We start from the raw sequence: 20312 nt of genomic DNA, 5'->3' as shown, positions 1-20312 counted from the left end.
ATGTTGGCATTGCCAAAGATGTCCAACCTCCATGAATAACTAATAAAACAAAAGACCAGTGTAATATGAAGGATTGAGGCTCAACTGGGTGCAGATTCCAAAACAATTGCTGCATAACTATCTGGTTGCCTGCAACTCCCAATATTCAAGCTGTCACCTCATTGCGAGTGAAATGTAAGTTTGTGAACTTATCTCTTTGTGCTCACAATAAGCGGCTTCTCTGATGCTACTGTGAGCAGTAGACTGGGATGCAAGCGGAAATCTGTCACAGCTGCTTGCAACGTTCCCGTGGTGAGGAAGCTGAGAGAAACGTGCCTTTGATCTCCATAGAGAGAGAGAGAGAGAGAGATCCAGTCACAAGAGAGGGTCCAAGTACCTTTCCATAATTTTTTTAATTTCTGAGATGACAGCCTTGAAAAATCAGAAGCCTGCAAATAAATTGGTCATCACAGGTCCAGGTAGGATATGGCGTCTCTAAATACTCATCCCAATGTAGCCACTTCATGGGTAGCAGGTCTTTATTTCCTGCCTGGAGGTCCTTGAGCCACCCTATGCTGTAGCCACATCTTCAGTAATGAATTGCTACCAGTCTGTCACCTTGGGTTGAGTATCTCAGCAGCTAAAAGCCAAACAAAGTAGCACTCCGCAAAGTGCTGGAGTAACTCAGCGTTCAGTCAGCATCTGTGGAGGGAATGGACAGGCAAAGTTTCGGGTCAAGGGCCTTCTTCAGCCTGGAGTCTCACCCCGAAACGTCACCTATCCTCTCCCTCCACAGATGCTGTCTGACCTACTGAGTTACTCCACCACTTTGTGCTTATCTCACGATTTGAGCCCATCTGCTGTTCCAATAGACAATAGGTGCAGGAGGAGGCCATTCAGCCCCCCGAGCCAGCACCGCCATTCAATGTGATAATGGCTGATCATTCTCAATCAGTACTCCGTTCCTGCCTTCTCCCCATACCCCCTGACTCCGCTATCCTTGAGCTCTATCTAGCTCTCTCTTGAATGCATTCAGACAATTGGCCTCCACTGCCTTCTGAGGCAGAGAATTCCACAGATTCACAACTCTCTGACTGAAAAAGTTTTTCCTCATCTCCGTTCGAAATGGCCTACCCCTTATTCTTAAACTGTGGCCCCTGGTTCTGGACTCCCCCAACATTGGGAACATGTTTCCTGCCTCTAACGTGTCCAACCCCTTAATAATCTTATACGTTTCGATAAGATCCCCTCTCATCCTTCTAGATTCCAGTGTATACAAGCCTAGTCGCTCCAGTCCTTGTGTTTCCTAAGTAGCACTTCTGTTACTTTAAACACACTCTTGTAAACTTTGGATAGTAACCATGTAGCCTGCAGTCATTTTGGAAGCTTTAACGTATCCTGATAAAATCAATGTTGTTTTAAATAGACAAATGCAACGAAGCAGCATGATGTGCTGAGGGCATTCGCTGAGGGTTGGAAGCTGCACCCAAACGCTTCACTTTATCTCCACAAGGGAGGAACTGTGCAGAACTAGTGATGTCGTTAGGTGCGTAACTAATATCAGAAAACCATCACCGCTGTATCTCAACTCAAGAAGTCTGGGCTAATTCTTCAGTGCGTGCATGAAATGATCGCCAGCATGATCTAACCAGAGTTCGATTGTATTTAGGTGCATGCTGTGCACAAAAATACGGGACTAATGAATCCAATTTCAATGCTTGTGGCTTACTCCCATTTTTCCAATGCTAAAAGTTGATTCAAACTTTGCATTTTATACAGGGGATCATAATGACAACACAGGAAGCTGTTCAGTCAGCTGTGCCAATGGTAGCTCTTTCAAAGAGCTATCCAATTAGTCCCGCTCCCTGCTCTACCTCTGCAACCATGTTAATATTTCTCTTGGACGGATTATCCATTTTCATTCTGAGTGTTATTATCAAATCTGCTTCCATATTCCTTTCAAGTAATGAGTTCCAGATAACTTGCTATGCATGAAAAAATTAAAATACATGTTAAATCAACAAGTGATGGCATGAGGACCATTATCTTCATCACCTTCTGCTCATCTCTTAGGTTGAAATTATCTGATAATTTTTGTGCTGAAATGTCCAAGAATAATGTTTACTTTTTTTGCTACATTCAGTTTTCCAATATTTTGCACCATCTTACCTTGCAATACCTCCATGGGAAGGACATACCATGGGTTTTCCACATATGAGATATACAAATAACGAGCTGTATTACAAGCCAGGCCGATGTACAGTACCCTGGAACACAAACATAGTCATGCACAATTATGTAGGCTATTTGATAGTATGCATTTGATAAGAACACATAAACAAAAGGGATAGTAGGAAGGGGTGGTATGGTGGCACAGCGGTAGAGTTGCTGCCTTACAGCGCCAGAGACCCGGGTTTGATCCTGGCTACGGGTGCTGCCTGTATAGAGTTTGTACGTTCTCGCTGTGACCTGCGTGGGTTTTCTCCGAGATCTTCAGCTTCCCCCCACACTTCAATGGCGTACAGGTTTGTAGGTTGATTGGCTTGGTAACATTGTAAATTGTTCCTAGTGAGTGTAGGACAGTGTTAATGTGCGGGGATCGCTGGGCTTAAGGACTCTGTAGCTCTAAACTAAACTAAAGTAGGCCATTCGACCCTATTCAATAAGATCATGGGCGATCATACTTTACAGCTCCACTTTCCTGTATTAACTTCGGATCTCTTCATTTACTTGATAATATGAATAATATGAGAGCAGTGCTGAACTACGATCTACCTCTTTGATGTCTCTTGGACTGTGCTTGATCGGGCTTTGCTGGTTTTACCTTGCACTAAACGTTATTCCCTTATCATGTATCTATACACTGTAAATGGCTCAATTGTAATCATGTACTGTCTTTCTGCTGACTGGTTAGCATGCAACAAAAGCTTTTCACTGCACCTCGGTACACATGACAATAAAACCAAACTGAATTAATAACTAGAAGGCTGGGGAAATATCATGCTCACATCAATCCTGTCAAAATCCCTCAGGAATTTTTATGCTCCAAAGAGATCATCTCTCATTCTTTTAAACTCAAGAGAATAGACTCAGTTTACCAAACGTGTCAGAAGGAACTGCAGATGCTGGTTTACACCGAAGATAGACACAAAATGCTGGAGTAACTCAGCGGGACAGGCAGCATCCCTGGAGAGAAGGAATGGGTGACATTTTGGTCGAGACCCTTGTACATGTGACAAACCCGTCATCCTAGCAATCAACCTGATTAATCTCGGTGCCACTCCTCCCACTAGCCCAGACCTGTAAACAATATTCCAGATGTAATAAAAAGGAACTACAGATGCTGGGCTAAAGAAGGGTCCCAATCTGACACGTCACCTACCCATTTTCTCCAGAGATACTGCCTAACCTCCTGAGTTACTCCAGCATTTTGTGTGTATCTTCAAATATTCCAGCCTAGAGCTCTCTCTCTCCCTCGTCCTACAGAACTGTAGTCAAATGAGTCTACTCTTGTTCTCAAAACAAAATAAAGGGCAACATGTCATTTGCTTACCTTGTCATGTCCTAACTGCTTACTTTACCTGAAAGTGAACTTTCAGTAGCTTGCATACAAATCCCCCAACAATTCTGTCTCTCACCATTTTAAAAAAAATACCCTTCCCTTTTCGTTTTGCTACCAAACTGTATGATCTCAGATTTGTCCACATATTCCATCTGCCAAGTACTCATTTATCCATTTAATCCGTCAGTGCTACACTAAACCCATTGTGTATCCTCCTCACATCCTATATCACTACCCAGCTTTGTAATGGAAACATTCATGCATACACTGCACTCAATTACCGACCCAAATTATTGATGCAGATTGTGAACAGCTGATACCCCAGCACTGATCCCAGAGGCATTCACTAGTCACGTGCTCCCAACCTGAAAATCATCCTTTTACGCCTACTCTGAAAATCCAAACACATCACCTCAATTCTTTCAATCTTATCTATTTCATTAGTTACAACCTCAAAAACCTACACACAGGTCAAAGTGATGTTCCTGTGATAAATCTAAATGAACTCGACTCAATCCTACAAGGTCACTATTATTGCCTCATCAATAATAGATTCCAGTACTTTTCCTATCACTAACGACAAACTAATGTATTCACAGCGCTCCTTGTTATTTCTCTTTGTCCTCTCTTAAAGAGTAGAATTTGCTATCGTGTAATTAATGGGAACCATTCCATAATCTATGGAATTTTGGAAGATGACAACCTATCTATCTGCACTCTTTGCCATCTCCTGCAAAAGCCCAACATTTGGTTATCAGGGCATTTTGGGGTTTGTTCACCTTTCTTTAGAGCTATATATTTTTTTCCAACAAATCTAACATTGTATCCCAATGTTAATGATAATTTGGAAAAGACCGATCAATTTCTCGTGGCATTACTACATTATAAATTGAAGTGTTATTTTATAAATAAGTGCTGACTTTAGGTGCTGCTTTAATCTTGCCCTTCCTTCTTTTTCTCTTGCTCATTCCGTTTGCTCACTTCCTTAATAATAATAATAATTAATAATGCATTACATTTATATAGCACTTTTCAAACACTCAAAGACACTTTACAGGGATTTCTAGAACATAGAGAAGTGAATAAATAGATAAATAAGTAAACGAACAGAGAAAGGAGACAGAAGGTGAGGTGACCTTCAGTGGTTGAAGGCAGTGCTGAAGAGGTGAGACTTCAGTGATGTTTTGAATGTGGTGAGTGAGGAGGAGTCTCTGACGGTTTGGGGTAGTGAGTTCCATAGGGTGGGAGCAGCGATGGAGAAAGCCCTGTCCCCCAGGATCTGAGTTTGGTCCGGATGGGGGGGGGGACAGGAGATTGGCAGCAGCAGAGCGGAGGGTGCAGGTGGGAGTGTGCCTGTGGAGGAGGTCAGTCAGGTAGGATGGGGCCAGGTTATGGAGGGCTTTGTAGGTCATGAGGAGGATTTTGTATTGGATTCTCTGGGGGATGGGGAGCCAGTGGAGTTTGTAAAGGACGGGGGTGATATGGTCACGGATCGGGGAGTGGGTGAGTAGACGGGCAGCGGAGTTTTGAATGTATTGAAGTTTACTGATGATTTTTGAGGGTGAGCCATAGAGGAGGCTGTTGCAGTAGTCCAGACGGGAGGTGATGAAGGCGTGGATGAGGGTTTCTGCAGCTGTGAAGGAGAGGGATGGACGGAGACGGGCAATGTTTTTGAGGTGGAAGAAGGCTGTCTTTGTGATGTGTTTGATGTGTTTGTCGAAGAAGAGGGTTTGATCAAAGATGATTCCAAGATTCCGGATGTGAGGGGAGGTGGATACTGGGAGACCATCAATATTGAGGATGACTAATTCGTCATTTTTTGTTCTGTTTCTTCTTGTAAAACAGCCCAACCAATACTCCACCAGAATAAATTGGAAGAGAAAACAAAACAGGGAATGCTGTTAGTTTGATGACAACATTATTTTCTCATTAGTTATAATATAATAATATAATAATAATAATAATAATAATAATAATAATAATAATAATAATAATAATAATAATAATAAGCATTTATTTTATATAGCGCCTTATCGGGTGCTCAAAGCGCTTTACAAAAACAATCAACATAAAAACAAACAGACAAACTATCCTAACGGAAAAGCGGCGAATAAACAACGCCAGCGTCCTCTCACGTCAGGGTCCGGCAGTAGACAACAAAAAGCACAGGACACACAGATACAATTTTTACACAAACAGCCATCACAGTGATTGCTCTAGGCACACCCTCACTGTGATGGAAGGCAAAGTCTTATCTCCTCCTCATTCTTCTCCCGTGGTGCCACGAGGTGATTGAGGCTCCCAACTTTTTGTAGGTAAAGTTGTAGGTAAAGTACTTGAATCTATTATTAATGAAGTGGCAATGGTGACCTTGGAAAATAATAACTCTGGGCTTGGGAAGAGCACGTACTTCAGATTAGAGGTTTGCTGCAGTATACAAAGAGGTGTTCGGTGCAACTGTTCTGCGTTCTGCAAGGGACACAAACTGCTGCGTTAACTCAGCAGGTCAGGCAACATCTGTGGAGAACATGTACAGGTGACGTTTTAGCTCGACTCGAAATGTAACCTATGCATGTTCTCCAGAGATGCTGTCTGGCCGGTGCTCCAGCACTTTGTGTTTTGTTTAAGATTCCAGCACCTGCAGTTCCTTGTATCTCCACTGATTAAATTGGTCTGCAAATAAAGTACTGTATTCTTTGAACTCATGCGGTAATACATTAATCTAAAGCAATAAAAACTTGCCATCTGTTGAACTGAAATGAACTTTTAAAAAAAAAACCAGTTCAACTGATTCTAATTCATAAAGTTGGCTGAAATAGCAAGAAGAGGTACATTATAAAGGAATTATTGAAGGTATTTATTCACAAAATGCTGGAGTAACTCAGCAGGTCAGGCAGCATCTCAGGAGAGAAGGAATGGGCGACGTTTCGGGTCGAGACCCTTCTTCAGACTGACTTGAAGTCAGCAGCTACCTTCCAATAACCCCCGGCTAAATCTGCTGTAGATCTACTGTAGATCTGCTGACAGTAGCAAGGCCACCATCACAAAAAGACTCATCTCCAGATTTTAAACAACAGCTTGAGAACATTTAGACCTGAACTATTCATGCTTGCTTGCAAATGAGCTTGTGCATACCATGCTTCACTTAACCCAAATACCAGCAGCTCTTGGGATTCTAGATGATAGCAGTTTAAAAAGAGCCTGGAACTTTTTGACATTTCTGAAGAGGTAAATGTGCATGAAGTGATGTTGCTGGAATTATATACTTTTTAAAAGATGGCATTGGAGGTTTGAAAGAATGAGCTCAATCGCTGAATTAAATGATCCAGAACACAGCGTTAGTGCGGGAAATGGGGTTTTACCTACAGGTATGGTGCAAAAGATGTGTTCAAGAACTGGTTTCCAAGCAGATTGTGCAAATGAGAACTTTCAGGTGAGAGAGCATCCAGTGGAAAACTGGGCTGACCACTCGTACGGTTCACCCTAGCTCAGCTAATGTTTTCTGGCAACACAGGGAACTGCAGATGCCGGAATCATAAAGCAAAACCCAAAGTGCTGTGCTGGAGTAATTCAGTGGGTCAGAGAGCATCTGTGGAGGGAATGGGTCCTTCTTCAGAGTCATGTTTTCTAGCTTCAGTTCAGCTGAGATTAGCATGTAAACAGGCCCTTTGGCCCACCAAGTCCACGCCGTCCAACCATCAACTGTTGTGTGCTTAGTGGTGACATGGGTAGCTGTGCACATTTCCTCCACTGCCAGCTGAAGATTTAGCTTGGGGGAGGGGGGCAACCTACGACATTTGTTGTTCATGCATAGAAAAGCTAGCACATCGGATACGGAGTTCAGGGATCAAACGGAAAGTATAGGCATTAGCGCTGACACATCAATGTCCTGCACACAGCATCTCTCAGCCTTATTCTTTAACGGTCAGCTTTATGGAGAACTAATTTGGTGTTCCCACCACTCATTGGGGCCACTTTGTACCAATCAGTGCTGCTAAGACCACAGGCCCATTGATCAGCCTGCGTTTCCCAGTAGCTTGGGGCCTCCCACAACAGAGGAGTTGATTGGACTACGCCGTCAGGTGTTGGGTTCCCAAATGCAGATGGCAGCACTGCGTCTCTCGCCTTCCCCATGTCTTCTTGCACATCCAGGCAGGCTTTCCTGCTGCTGTATTTGTACTGACAAACAGAGAGTCCTTTACATCGCTACCATGCTTCCCAGCAGTCAACAATGCAAAGACACAGGGAACTGCAGATGCTGGAATCCTGAGCAAAACACAAAACGCCGAAGTAACTCAACAGATCAGACAGCATCTCTGGACATGGATAGGCAACATTTTGAGTGGGTGGCGCAGTGGTAGAGTTGCCAGAGACCTAGGTTCAATCCTGACTACGGGTCCTGTCTGTTGGGAGTTTGTACGCTCTCCCCGTGACCTGCGTGGGTTTTATCCGGGCGCCCTGGTTTCCTCCCACACTCCAAAGGCGTAGGGGTTTTTAGGTCAACTGTAAAGGATTGTAAATTGTCCGTTGTGTGTAGGATAGTGCTAGTGTACTGGGATCGCTGGTCGGCGTTGACTTGATGGGCCAAAGGGCTTACTTCCAATGTTGTATTTCTAAACCAAACTAAACTACATTTCAGGTTGGGATCTGGAAGGTGACGACCAGAAACCCCCCCTATCCACGGCCCGAGATGCTGCTTGACCCGCTGAGTTACTCCAGCATTTTGTGTCTTGCTCAAGGTACAGCACTTGCTGCCTCTGCAGATAACTACTGCTTGTACCCACTTCACAGCACCATCTCCTGTGTGCACAAACACCACACCTGCTAACAAACAGTTGTCCCATTTTGCACATTTTTCTGGGGACCTGAACGTGCTCGCACTATCTGAGGGGAAAGGCAGAAAGCACAATTTCCCAACATAAGTGTGAATTCTTTTCATCTGTTTCTCTGTTCAATGTGCATCATTGATGTCAAACAGAAAACAAATTGGAGGGAAATGGACAGTTGATGTTTCGAGTCAGGACCCTTCTTTAAAACTGGAACAGAGGGGAGCTAGCTGGTAAGAGAAGGGGAGAGCATAGGGGAAGGGGTGACAAATGATAGGCGGATCCAGGTAAAAACTAGCAATGAGTCAGGTGGGGGAGAGAAGGATGGAGATGGTTATAAAGGGTGGAGGCCATGTGGGGGTGAGAAAGGGCTGCAGATGGCGGAATCTGCCAGGAAAGGAAGGTAACATGTAGAACCAGAGGGAGGAATGGTGGGCAGATTGGAACTTGGGGAATGGAGATTGGGAAAGGGGACTTGGAGAGGATATGGATGGTTGATGAGCTGAAGGAGGAGGAGTGAAAAAGACTGTGCGTGAGAAGGCATTAGTACTTCAGAGGCGAGAGAAGGGGGAGGATGTTTACCTGAAGTTGTGAATTCAGTGTTCCTGCTGTTCGGCCGTAGGCTATCCAAGAGGTATACGAGGTGCTGTTCCTCCAGTTTGGGTGTGGCTTCGCTCGAGCAGTGGAGGTGACCGAGGGCAGATAAGATGGAGGGAGAGAGGGTCGAGACGAGGAGTGTCTGGAGGGGGGCAAGCGGTATGGGAATGGGAAGGAGCTGAAGTGGCTTGCAACCTGTAACTCCAGCCTACTTTGCCAGACAAAGCATGTGTTTGGCAAAGTTGTTGCCTAGTCTACATTTGATCTCACTGATGTGGAGGAGGCCACATTGAGAGCACCAAATGCAATAGACAAAGGACAAAGTTGGAGGAGATGCATGAAAATTTGGAAGGCTTGATGAGATCCCTGAATGGAGGAGAGGGAGGAGGTGTAGGGTGAGGTGTTGCCCTTCGTGTGGTTACAGGGTAAAGTACAAGGGGACAGGTGTGTGGGTACGGATGAGTAAAACAGGGAATCAATGCAAGACTACTCCCAAACAGGAAGAATAACATCTCATATTCCATGGGTAGCCTGCAGTTTAGAAACATAGAAACATAGATTCACCAGATTGATCCCTGGGATGGCGGGATTTTCATATGAAGAAAGACTGGATAGACTAGGCTTGTACTCGCTGGAATTTAGAAGACTCAGGGGGGATCTTATAGAAACATATAAAATTCTTAAGGGGTTGGAGAGGCTAGATGCGGGAAGATTGTTCCCGATGTTGGGGGAGTCCAGAACCAGGGGTCACAGCTTAAGGATAAGGGGGAAGACTTTTAGGACCGAGATGAGAAAACATTTCTTCACACAGAGAGTGGTGAGTCTGTGGAATTCTCTGCCACAGAATGTAGTTGAGGCCAGTTCATTGGCTATATTTAAGAGGGAGTTAGTTGTGGCCCTTGTGGCTAAAGGGATCAGGGGGTATGGAGAGAAGGCAGGTACAGGTTACTGAGCTGGATGATCAGCCATGATCATATTGAATGGCGGTGCAGACTCCTGCACCTATTTTCTATGTTTCTATGTTTCTAATTGAATGACATTAACATTGAATCCTCCAACTTCACATTACACCCCTTTCCTCCTTCTCATCTACCCAGGTCCTCCTGTACGCATCTTTCTCTGCATTCCCCCGTTACCCAGAAATGTTCCCATCCTCTGCCATCCTTACAACCTCTGGATTCTCCATTTCTCCTCCTCTCTTCCCCCCAACCACTTCCACTCCCATTCCCATCTTCCCACCATCCCTCCTCACACTTCTTTCTCGCCAACATCTACAACCTTTTGTTTTCTCCACTTGTCAACTCCACTGCATGTGTCTATCTCCCCCCTTCTCTTCCCCATCTGACTCATTTGCCATCCACTCCCTTCTTACCTGGATTCACCTACCTCTTGCCCACCCCTTCCCCTCACCTCTTTCAACTATCTATCTCCCCTCTACTCCAGTCTTGAAGAAGGATGCCAACTCAAAAAGGCATCTGTCCATTTCCCTCCACAGAGTAGTTTGTTTTTTGCTCAGCATTCCAGTATCTGCAGACTCTTGTGTCACCACTAAAGTCAAATGTGAACAATAACTTCCAACACACAGGTTTCAGCCACTAACATTCACAGATAACACAAAGGTTAGGAGCGTAGCGAACAATAAGGATTCTAACAGGCATCAGGAAGGCACATTCTTGAAATGTGCAGACACTGGTATATATTGTGTGCGTGTACATTTAAGAACTATTTGTGCCATATTGTATGACCTTGGGAGCATTGTTGTACCACCACTGCTGGTAGCTGCATATTATTTCCCATCAACAAAGGATAGCAAAGATCCATCCTATTTGCTTTCCCAGCAAAACAACAATCTGCATAGATATGAGGCTGATGAAATGCTCTGAAGTGTGAAGTAAAACATTTTCAAAGGGAGAATGGGAAGAGTCATCGTAAAACAAGTGATACAATTTTAGAGGGTACAGGAATAAAGAGCAAGAGAAAAAGGGGTAGATGTAGATAAATTCTTATATGGGAAGACAAGTTTATTCATAGAGATGCAAAGCACAAAAATGTAAAGATTATTTGCTAAAACATTACTCATCAGATGGAGTGTTATCTTTAGCTCTGCGTAACACACTTACTCAGTACTTAGAGATACACTGTGTAAACAGGCCTTTCGGCCTACTGAATCCACGCCGACCATCGATCAGCCATTCCCACTAGTTCTAATGTTACCTCACCTTCACATCCATTCGCTACACACTCGGGGCAAACTACAGCAGGCAATTAACCGACAAGTCCACACGTCTTTGGGATGGGGAAGGCCGAGCACCTGGAGGGAACCCACAAGGTCACAGGGGGAACTAGCAACTTGCCATGGACCAGCCATATTGATGCAATGGCCAAGACAGCACGCCAGCACCTTGACTTCCTTAGAAAGCTTCGGAAATGCGGCACACCCCCCGAGAACTCTCACGAACTTCTACAGATGCGCCGTAAAAAGCATTTTATCGGGAGGCATCATAGCTTGATTCGGGAACAGCTCTATCCACAAGAAATAGCAGAGAATCGTGGACATAGCCTGGATCATCACGTAAATCAACCTCCCGTTGACTCCATCTACACTTCAGGCTGCCTTGGTAAGGCCGCGGGAAAACCAAGGACGAGTCTCACCCCAGTCACTCCCTCTTCTCCCCTCTCCCATCGGGCAGTAGGTACAGAAATGTGAAAATGCACACCTCCAGATTCAGGGACAGTTTCTTCCCAGCTATTATCTGGCAACTGAACCATCCTTTCACAAATTAGAGTACAGTCCTGGCCTATCATCTACCTCATTAGAGACCCTCTGATTATCTTTAATCACTTTACTGGACTTTATCTTGCTTTAAACATGATTCCTTTATCCAATATCTGTACACCATGGACAGCTTGATTATACTTCATCATGTACAGTCTTTTCATTGTCTGGATAGCACATGACAAAAAAGTATTTTCACTGCAGCTCGTAACAATAATAAACTAGACATGAGACATCCCTGTACATGTGCCAATAAACTACACTAAACTAACTCCACATTGACAGCATCGAGGTCAGGATCAAAGCCAAATCCCATCGCTGTGAGGCAGCTGTTCTACCAGCCGTGCCACTGTCTCATGCTCATGAAGCATCAGAATGATTTAGCATAGATGCAGTTATTAGAATGGAGTCAGAGATGAGGGATGTTAACAATGCGAAAAGACTGGATGTGTAGGATTGAACTGCAGATGCTGGTTTAAACCAAAGATAGACACAAAAATCTGGAGTAACTCAGCGGGGCAGGCAGCATCTCTGGAGAGAAGGGAATGGGTGAAGACCCTTCACTGGAAATGTGAGAGGTGACTTGATGGTGATAATCAGAATAACTCGGGTTTTGATAGATTAAAAGGAGAAACATTAAAAGGAGAAGCTATTCACAGTCAGAGAAGGATGGGTATCACATTTTAAGGTGATGAATGAAAGAAGATGAGTAAAATGGGAAAACTACTATTTAAAACGATGAATTGTTCAATAGTTCAATCGTCCTTTATCGTCACGTGTACCCTATGGTACAATGAAATGCTTTGATATAGTCTTTGTTTAATTGGTAGCCCCATTAGAAAGTACCATGTTGATTCTGTTACCTGAAATACAGATCTCTGCTGGTTCTCAGGAACATGTACTGACTGGTGTTGGCAGAAAACGTATCATTTGGATCAGGGAAGGCACTTTTGATCCAGGTATTAGAGTCATAGTGTCATAGAGTGATACAGTGTGGAAACAGGCCCTTTGGCCCAACTTCCCCTTGAGCCCAACATGTCCCAGCTCCACTTGTCCCACATGACTGCGCTTGGTCTAACTGTTTCTTAAACATTGGGATAGTCGCAGCCTCAAAGGGCGCCGTCTGTACAGTTTGTACGTTCTCCCCATGATCTGCGTGGGTTTTTTCCGAGATCTTCGGTTTCCTCCCACACTCCAAAGACATACAGGTATTTAGGTTAATTAGCTTGGTAAAAATTGTCCCTCGTGGGTATAGGATAGTGTTAATGTGTGGGGAGTGCTGGTCGGCGCAGACCTGGTGGGCCGAAAAGGTCTGTTTCCGCGCTGTATCTCTAAAAAAAAATTGTTAAATTAAAAAACTATTTCCTCTGGCAGCTTGCTCCATGCACCCACCACCCTTTGTGTGAAAAAATTACCCCTCAGATTCCTATTATATCTTTTCCCCTTCATCTTGAACCTATGTCCTATGGTCCTCGATTCCCCTACTCTGGGCAAATGATTCTGTGCATCTACCCGATTTATTCCTCTCATGATTTTATACACCTCTATCAGATCACCCCTCATCCTCCTGTGCTCCAAGGAATAGAGACCCGGCCTATTCAACCTCTCCCAATAGCTCAGACCCTCTAGTCCTGACAACATCCTAGTAAATCTTCTCTGAACTGTTTCAAGCTTGACAATATCTTTCCTATAACATGGAAAGGATCTGAAGGATCAGGGAAGGTTCTTCTGATCCAGGTATTCTGAAGGATCAGAAGGTCCACTAAGGTGCACATATGATGGTTTAGATCAAAAACCACCTGGCTTCTGTTCCGGGGTTCATTATCAAGCCCATCTGATATTCGTCCCTTCCTACCCAAACCACCCCATCCCCGGGCACTTTCCCCTGCAACCGCAGGAGATGCAACACCTGTCCCTTTACCTCCCCCCTCAACTCCATCCAAGGACCCAAACAGTCTTTCCAGGTGAGACAGAGGTTCACCTGCACCTCCTCCAACCTCATCTATTGCATCCGCTGCTCTAGATGTCAACTTCTTTACATCGGCGAAACCAAACGCAGGCTCGGCGATCGTTTCGCTCAACACCTTCGCTCAGTCTGCCTTAACCAACTTAATCTCCCGGTGGCTGAGCACTTCAACTCCCCCTCCCCCTCCCCCTCCCACTCCCAGTCTGACCTTTCTATCGTGGACCTCCTCCAGTGCCATAGTGAGGCCCACCGGAAATTGGAGGAACAGCGCCTCATATTTCGTTTGGGCAGCTTGCAGCCCAGCGGTATGAACATTGACTTTTCCAACTTTAGATAGTTCCTCTGTCCCTCTCTTCCCCTACCCGTTCCCAGTTCTCCCTCTATCTTCCTGTCTCCACCTATATCCTTCCTTTGTCCCGCCCCCCTGACATCAGTCTGAAGAAGGGTCTCGACCCGAAATGTCACCCATTCCTTCTCTCCTGAGATGCTGCCTGACCTGCTGAGTTACTCCAGCATTTTGTGAATACAGCCCATCTGATAGATCATTTGGCAGTTTGGCAAGAAATAAAAGGTGTGCTAGGCACACTACCTTCTTGATTTTCAGTACTTAATTTCTTTTCTCAGTTAATGGGCATTTTGTGACACGTTTTTTAACAAAACAGAATGGTCTGAAGCAAGTCAATTTTTGTTATTAACAGCAAATGCAGTCAACAAGCTCTCAAATTTTAAGAATAACTGTTCTCATACTTTTAACATTAAGACATGTGTTTCATAGACCAGGAAAATCAATATGATCATGGCTGATCATTCAACTCAGTATCCCGTACCTGCCTTCTCTCCATACCCCCTGATCCCTTTAGCCACAAGGGCCACATCTAACTCGAAGGCTCGGCTCGAAGGTTCGAATGGCCTACTCCTGCACCTATTTTCTATGTTTCTATGTAAAATACCATGTTTAATTTCTTGTATATCTCGAGTTAGATGATCTGGGTTGACAATGCAAGAGGTAGAATTCGCCTCATTTCTCCCAGTTTAGTAGAGCTAGAATCAGCCAGTGGAATACATATAATAAATCGGAATCGGAGTTGGCTTTGCTGTTGTCTGCTTTGAACACTGGTTTACCGGTGTGCTATTCAACAAAAACTTGACTGCTTTGCATTGAATCCATGAAAATTCCATGTCAGGTTAATCTACGTTTTTGCATTGCAGTTTTTGTGCCACTCATTTCTCTGTCTTCTGTGGCTAGCCCCTGGTACCTATTTAAGCAGCTAGAAATATTCCCATGCCATTAGTCAATGGGAATTGGTTGTTGAGGGCGAGGCCAAGTTCCGCCAGGCGTTGGACAGTGTTGGCAACGGAAACCCGATTAGCTGTGGCCCATTTAAGCAGCTAGCAATATGCCCTTCTATCATTCAAGGGAGGTTCCCAGCTGCTTAAATAGGCAACTGGGAACAACCACAGAAGAAGAAGAAGAAGAAGAACAGAGTGGCATACAATTTCCCTGCGCCCACCAGGTGAGGACCCAGCGAACACTTCCTTGAAAGTGAAATGCCTGAAGTGGTGATATTCTAAGCCGAGAATAGCAAACTCATCCAAACAGATGAGTCAACTCGTTGCAACTTAATATAACAAACACACATTAACTAGTCAGTCAGAGTTGCCATTTGGCCTTTCTGAAAAAATGAATTACTTCAACTGGAGATGATAATCCAAAAATAAAAGTGAAGGAAAATAATGCCAGAAATTAGTAACTAGAGAGACAATGATAGCCTTTAAAGACCAAAATGGATGTGTGCAACTGCAGGAAATGGGCAATGTCTTCAATGCATAATACTTCTCTGTTTGAACCATGAAAGCCACGGAGATGAGGGAACATGGGAAGTTAATGGGGATATCTTGGGATAGTGTACTTTATAGTAGAGGAGATGCTGAATGTCCTAAAACGTATAAAGGTAGATAAATCTCCGAGGTCTAATCAGGTATATCCAAAGAACACTGTGGGAAGATAGAGAATACATTACAGGAGCCCCGGCTGAGATATGTGCATCTTCAATAGTCACAGGTTACGCATTGGAAGACTGGTGGGTGGCTAATGTTATGCCTTTACTTAAGGCTGCAAAGATAGGGCAAGGTTGGGCAGGCTGGGACTTCATCAGGGCCTGATGGTCTGCATCCCAGGGTACTTAAGGAGGTGGCTCTAGAAATAGTGGAAGCATTGGAGATCATTTTTCAATGTTCTATAGATTCAGGATCAGTTCCTGTGGATTGGAGGATAGCAAATGTTATCCCACTTTTTAAGAAAGGAGGGAGAGAGAAAACAGGTAATTATAGACCAGTTAGTCTGACATCAGTGGTGGGGAAGATGCTGGAGTCAATTATAAAAGACGAAATTGCTGAGCATTTGGATAGCAGTAACAGGATCATTCCGAGTCAGCATGGATTTACGAAGGGGAAATCATGCTTGACAAATCTACTGGAATTTTTTGAGGATGTAACTAGGAAAATTGACAGGGGAGAGTCAGTGGATGTGGTGTACCTCGACTTTCAGAAAGCCTTCGACAAGGTCCCACATAGGAGATTAGTGGGCAAAATTAGAGCACATGGTATTGGGGGTAGGGTACTGACATGGATAGAAAATTGGTTGACAGACAGAAAGCAAAGAGTGGGGATAAATGGGTCCCTTTCAGAATGGCAGGCAGTGACCAGTGGGGTACCGCAAGGTTCGGTGCTGGGACCCCAGCTATTTACGATATACATTAATGACTTAGATGAAGGGATTAAAAGTACCATTAGCAAATTTGCAGATGATACTAAGCTGGGGGGTAGTGTGAATTGTGAGGAAGATGCAATAAGGCTGCAGGGTGACTTGGACAGGTTGTGTGAGTGGGCGGATACATGGCAGATGCAGTTTAATGTAGATAAGTGTGAGGTTATTCACTTTGGAAGTAAGAATAGAAAGGCAGATTATTATCTGAATGGTGTCAAGTTAGGAAGAGGGGATGTTCAATGAGATCTGGGTGTCCTAGTGCATCAGTCACTGAAAGGAAGCATGCAGGTACAGCAGGCAGTGAAGAAAGCCAATGGAATGTTGGCCTTCATAACAAGAAGAGTTGAGTATAGGAGCAAAGAGGTCCTTCTACAGTTGTACCGGGCCCTGGTGAGACCGCACCTGGAGTACTGTGTGCAGTTTTGGTCTCCAAATTTGAGGAAGGATATTCTTGCTATTGAGGGCGTGCAGCGTAGGTTCACTAGGTTAATTCCCGGAATGGCGGGACTGTCGTATGTTGAAAGGCTGGAGCAATTAGGCTTGTATACACTGGAATTTAGAAGGATGAGGGGGGATCTTATTGAAACATATAAGATAATTAGGGGATTGGACACATTAGAGGCAGGAAACATGTTCCCAATGTTGGGGGAGTCCAGAACAAGGGGCCACAGTTTAAGAATAAGGGGTAGGCCATTTAGAACGGAGATGAGGAAGAACTTTTTCAGTCAGAGAGTGGTGAAGGTGTGGAATTCTCTGCCTCAGAAGGCAGTGGAGGCCAGTTCGTTGGATGCTTTCAAGAGAGAGCTGGATAGAGCTCTTAAGGATAGCGGAGTGAGGGGGTATGGGGAGAAGGCAGGAACGGGGTACTGATTGAGAGTGATCAGCCATGATCGCATTGAATGGCGGTGCTGGCTCGAAGGGCTGAATGGCCTACTCCTGCACCTATTGTCTATTGTCTATTGTTCATTCCCTGGAGCTTAAGACATTGAGATGTGGAAAATCACGAGGAGCACAAATAGGATGATTACACATTGTCTTTTTCTCCCCAGCCCCCCCCCTCTCCCCAAAAAACTGGAGAGAATAGGTTTAAAGTGAGAGGGGAAAGATTTAATAGGAATCTGGGGGGCACCTTTTTCCACACAGAGGGTGGCATGTATATGGACAGGCTGCCAGAGGAAATCGTTGAGCCACGTACAATAACAGTATTTTTAAATAAAGACAAATTGCTGGAGGAACTCAGTGGGTTAGACAGCATTTCTGGAGAATATGATTAGGTGCTGTTTCGGGTAAAAGACATTTGGACAGATGCATGAATGAGGGAGGTTCAGATGGATATGGGTCAACCAAATGCAAATCGGCACAGCTTAGATAGGCATTTTGGTTTGTATGGGTGAGTTGGGCCAGAGGGCCTATTTCTGTGTTGCATAAATTATGAGACAAAGGAAATAATTGTGAGGATTGCAAAGAAATAGTTAAATTACAGCAGTAAGTACTTCAAAAGCTGGAAACATCATGAATAATAGATAATAGGTGCAGGAGGAGGCCATTCGGCCCTTCGATCATGGCTGATCATTCTCAATCAGTACCCCGTTCCTGCCTTCTCCCCATTACCCTCTGACTCCACTATCCTTAAGAGCTCTATCTAGCTCTCTCTTGAATGCATTCAGAGAATTGGCCTCCACTGCCTTCTGAGCCAGAGAATTCCACAGATTCACAACGCTCTGACTAAAAAAGTTTTTCCTCATCTCCGTTCTAAATGGCCTACCCCTTATTCTTAATGTTACATTGAAAGTAGATGTTAGTAGTAGGAGTGTGTTTCGCTGTGGTGTGGTGAAACCTCACTTTGTTTGGCATGGGTTCCTATCAAAGTGGGAGGTCAGGCGCGTGAAATTGCAGCGACTTCTAGACGCAGTCCAGACCATCACTCAAACCAACCTCCCTTCCAAGGACTCCATTTACACCTCACGCTGCCTCGGCAAGGCCAGCAGCATCATCGAGGGCGAGTCGCACCCTGGCCACTCCCTCTTCTCCCCTCTCCCATCAGGCAAAGGTATAGAAGTGCGAAAACGCACATCTCCAGATTCAGGGACAGTTTCTTCCCAGCAGTTTTCAGGCAACCGAATCATATGGGCGGCACGGTAGCGCAGCGGTAGAGTTGCTGCTTTACAGATCCTGACTACGGGTGCTGCACTGTAAGGAGTTTGTACGTTCTCCCCGTGACCTGCGTGGGTTTTCTCCGAGATCTTCGGTTTCCTCCCACACTCCAAAGACGTACAGGTATGTAGGTTAATTGGCTGGGTAAATGTAAAAATTGTCCCTAGTGGGTGTAGGATAGTGTTAATGTGCGGGGATCACTGGGCGGCACGGACTTGGAGGGCCGAAAAGGCCTGTTTCCGGCTGTATATATATGATATGATATGATATGATATCCTACCACAACCAGAGAGCAGTCCTGAACTACTATCTACATCATTGGTTCCCCTTGGTCTATCCTTGATTGGACTTTGCTGGCTTTACCTTACAGTAAACGTGATTCTATTATCATGTATCTATCTATACACTATAAACGGCTCGATTGTAATCATGTGTTGCCTTTCCGCTGACTGGATAGCACGCAACAACAGCTTTTTCACCGTACCTCGGTACACGAGACAATAAACTAAACTGAACTGAACTGAGGGTCTTCCTAAGGAAAATTATAACCAAGGTTGATAGTTGCAAGTTATGACCCGTGGCAGAGGGGAGGCACAGATTATTTTCACAGAGGTGTAAGATCAGGAATGGGACAGGTGGGAGTCAGCTTCAGAGTTTGACTGTGGGGAAAGGAGAGAGCCCGTGTCATATAACACCCAATTGTCACGGGCAAAGAGTGTGGTGGGGGATGTCCTGCTGCCGGGGGAGGTACAGGAAGTATATATCTCAGACTTTAGTGGAGGGTTGAAGGTTGTGTTGTAGCTAGTGGACAGTGAGCAAACTCTTCTCTTCCTCTTGGAACATAGCCAGTACAATAAAGGCTGCAACCAGAAATTCAAAACCAGAAAATGGGGGCTCACAGGCTCCTTCAAATAGATAAAGCTATCTGATCATGGCCTGATACAAGGTTTCTCAACAGCTCTCATCAAATTTAGGATGTAGTTTGAAGTGGGTGAGTTCCTCTTTCAGATTTATACCTTAAACTATGATTGCCCCAGAAACCACTGAAGCCTCCAGGAAGATGGGATTAGACAGATCTAAAGGAATGTCAAAATTCAGACACGTTCGATGCCCTACATTCTAAGAGATGTTTTATCTAACTTGAGGAAAAATCAAATTATAAATCTGATTCTCATGTTTTTAGACCTAGATAAACAAATGTTTTCCACAATAGTTTCTTTATAAGAGTTTAGATAGTTTCTGTATTTAGTTTGAAAAGCCATGCTCCCTTTGGGGAACACCAGAGCTCTCAGCCCTAAAGTCCATCATTACCTGGGACTTTTCGCCACCTCCAATGGGATCCCACTACTGGCCACATCTTCCCATCTCTACCCCTTTCTGCTTTCCGTAGAGACCGTTCCCTCCAAAACTCCCTGGTCACCTCGTTCCTAAACACCCAAACCACCCTCTCCCCAGGTACTTTCCCCAGCAACCGCAGGAGATGCAACACCTGTCCCTTTACCTTGACTCCATCGAAGGACCCAAACAGTCTTTCCAGGTGAGGCAGAGGTTCACTTGCACTTCCTCCAACCTCATCTACTGTATCCACTGTTCCAGGTTTCAACTTCTCTACATCGGCGAGACCAAGCGCAGGCTCGGTGATTGTTTCACTGAACACCTTCGCTCAGTCCGTCTCAACCAACCTG

General features: G+C 44.7%; 1 protein-coding gene across 2 annotated transcripts in view; it reads right to left on the bottom strand.

The window, feature by feature from the left end:
* Nucleotides 1-20312, bottom strand: part of LOC144596037 (major facilitator superfamily domain-containing protein 6-like) — a 72220-nt gene that overhangs the window by 19423 nt on the left and 32485 nt on the right. For both annotated transcript variants that reach the window (XM_078404115.1, XM_078404116.1), the window contains exon 3: nucleotides 2149-2246. In XM_078404115.1, coding sequence (XP_078260241.1) covers nucleotides 2149-2246 — 98 coding nt within the window. The remainder of the gene's footprint in view (nucleotides 1-2148; nucleotides 2247-20312) is intronic.

Source organism: Rhinoraja longicauda, chromosome 8 (assembly GCF_053455715.1).
Source record: "Rhinoraja longicauda isolate Sanriku21f chromosome 8, sRhiLon1.1, whole genome shotgun sequence".
Lineage (NCBI taxonomy): Eukaryota > Metazoa > Chordata > Chondrichthyes > Rajiformes > Arhynchobatidae > Rhinoraja > Rhinoraja longicauda.
This window is presented reverse-complemented; position numbering and strand designations above follow the sequence as displayed.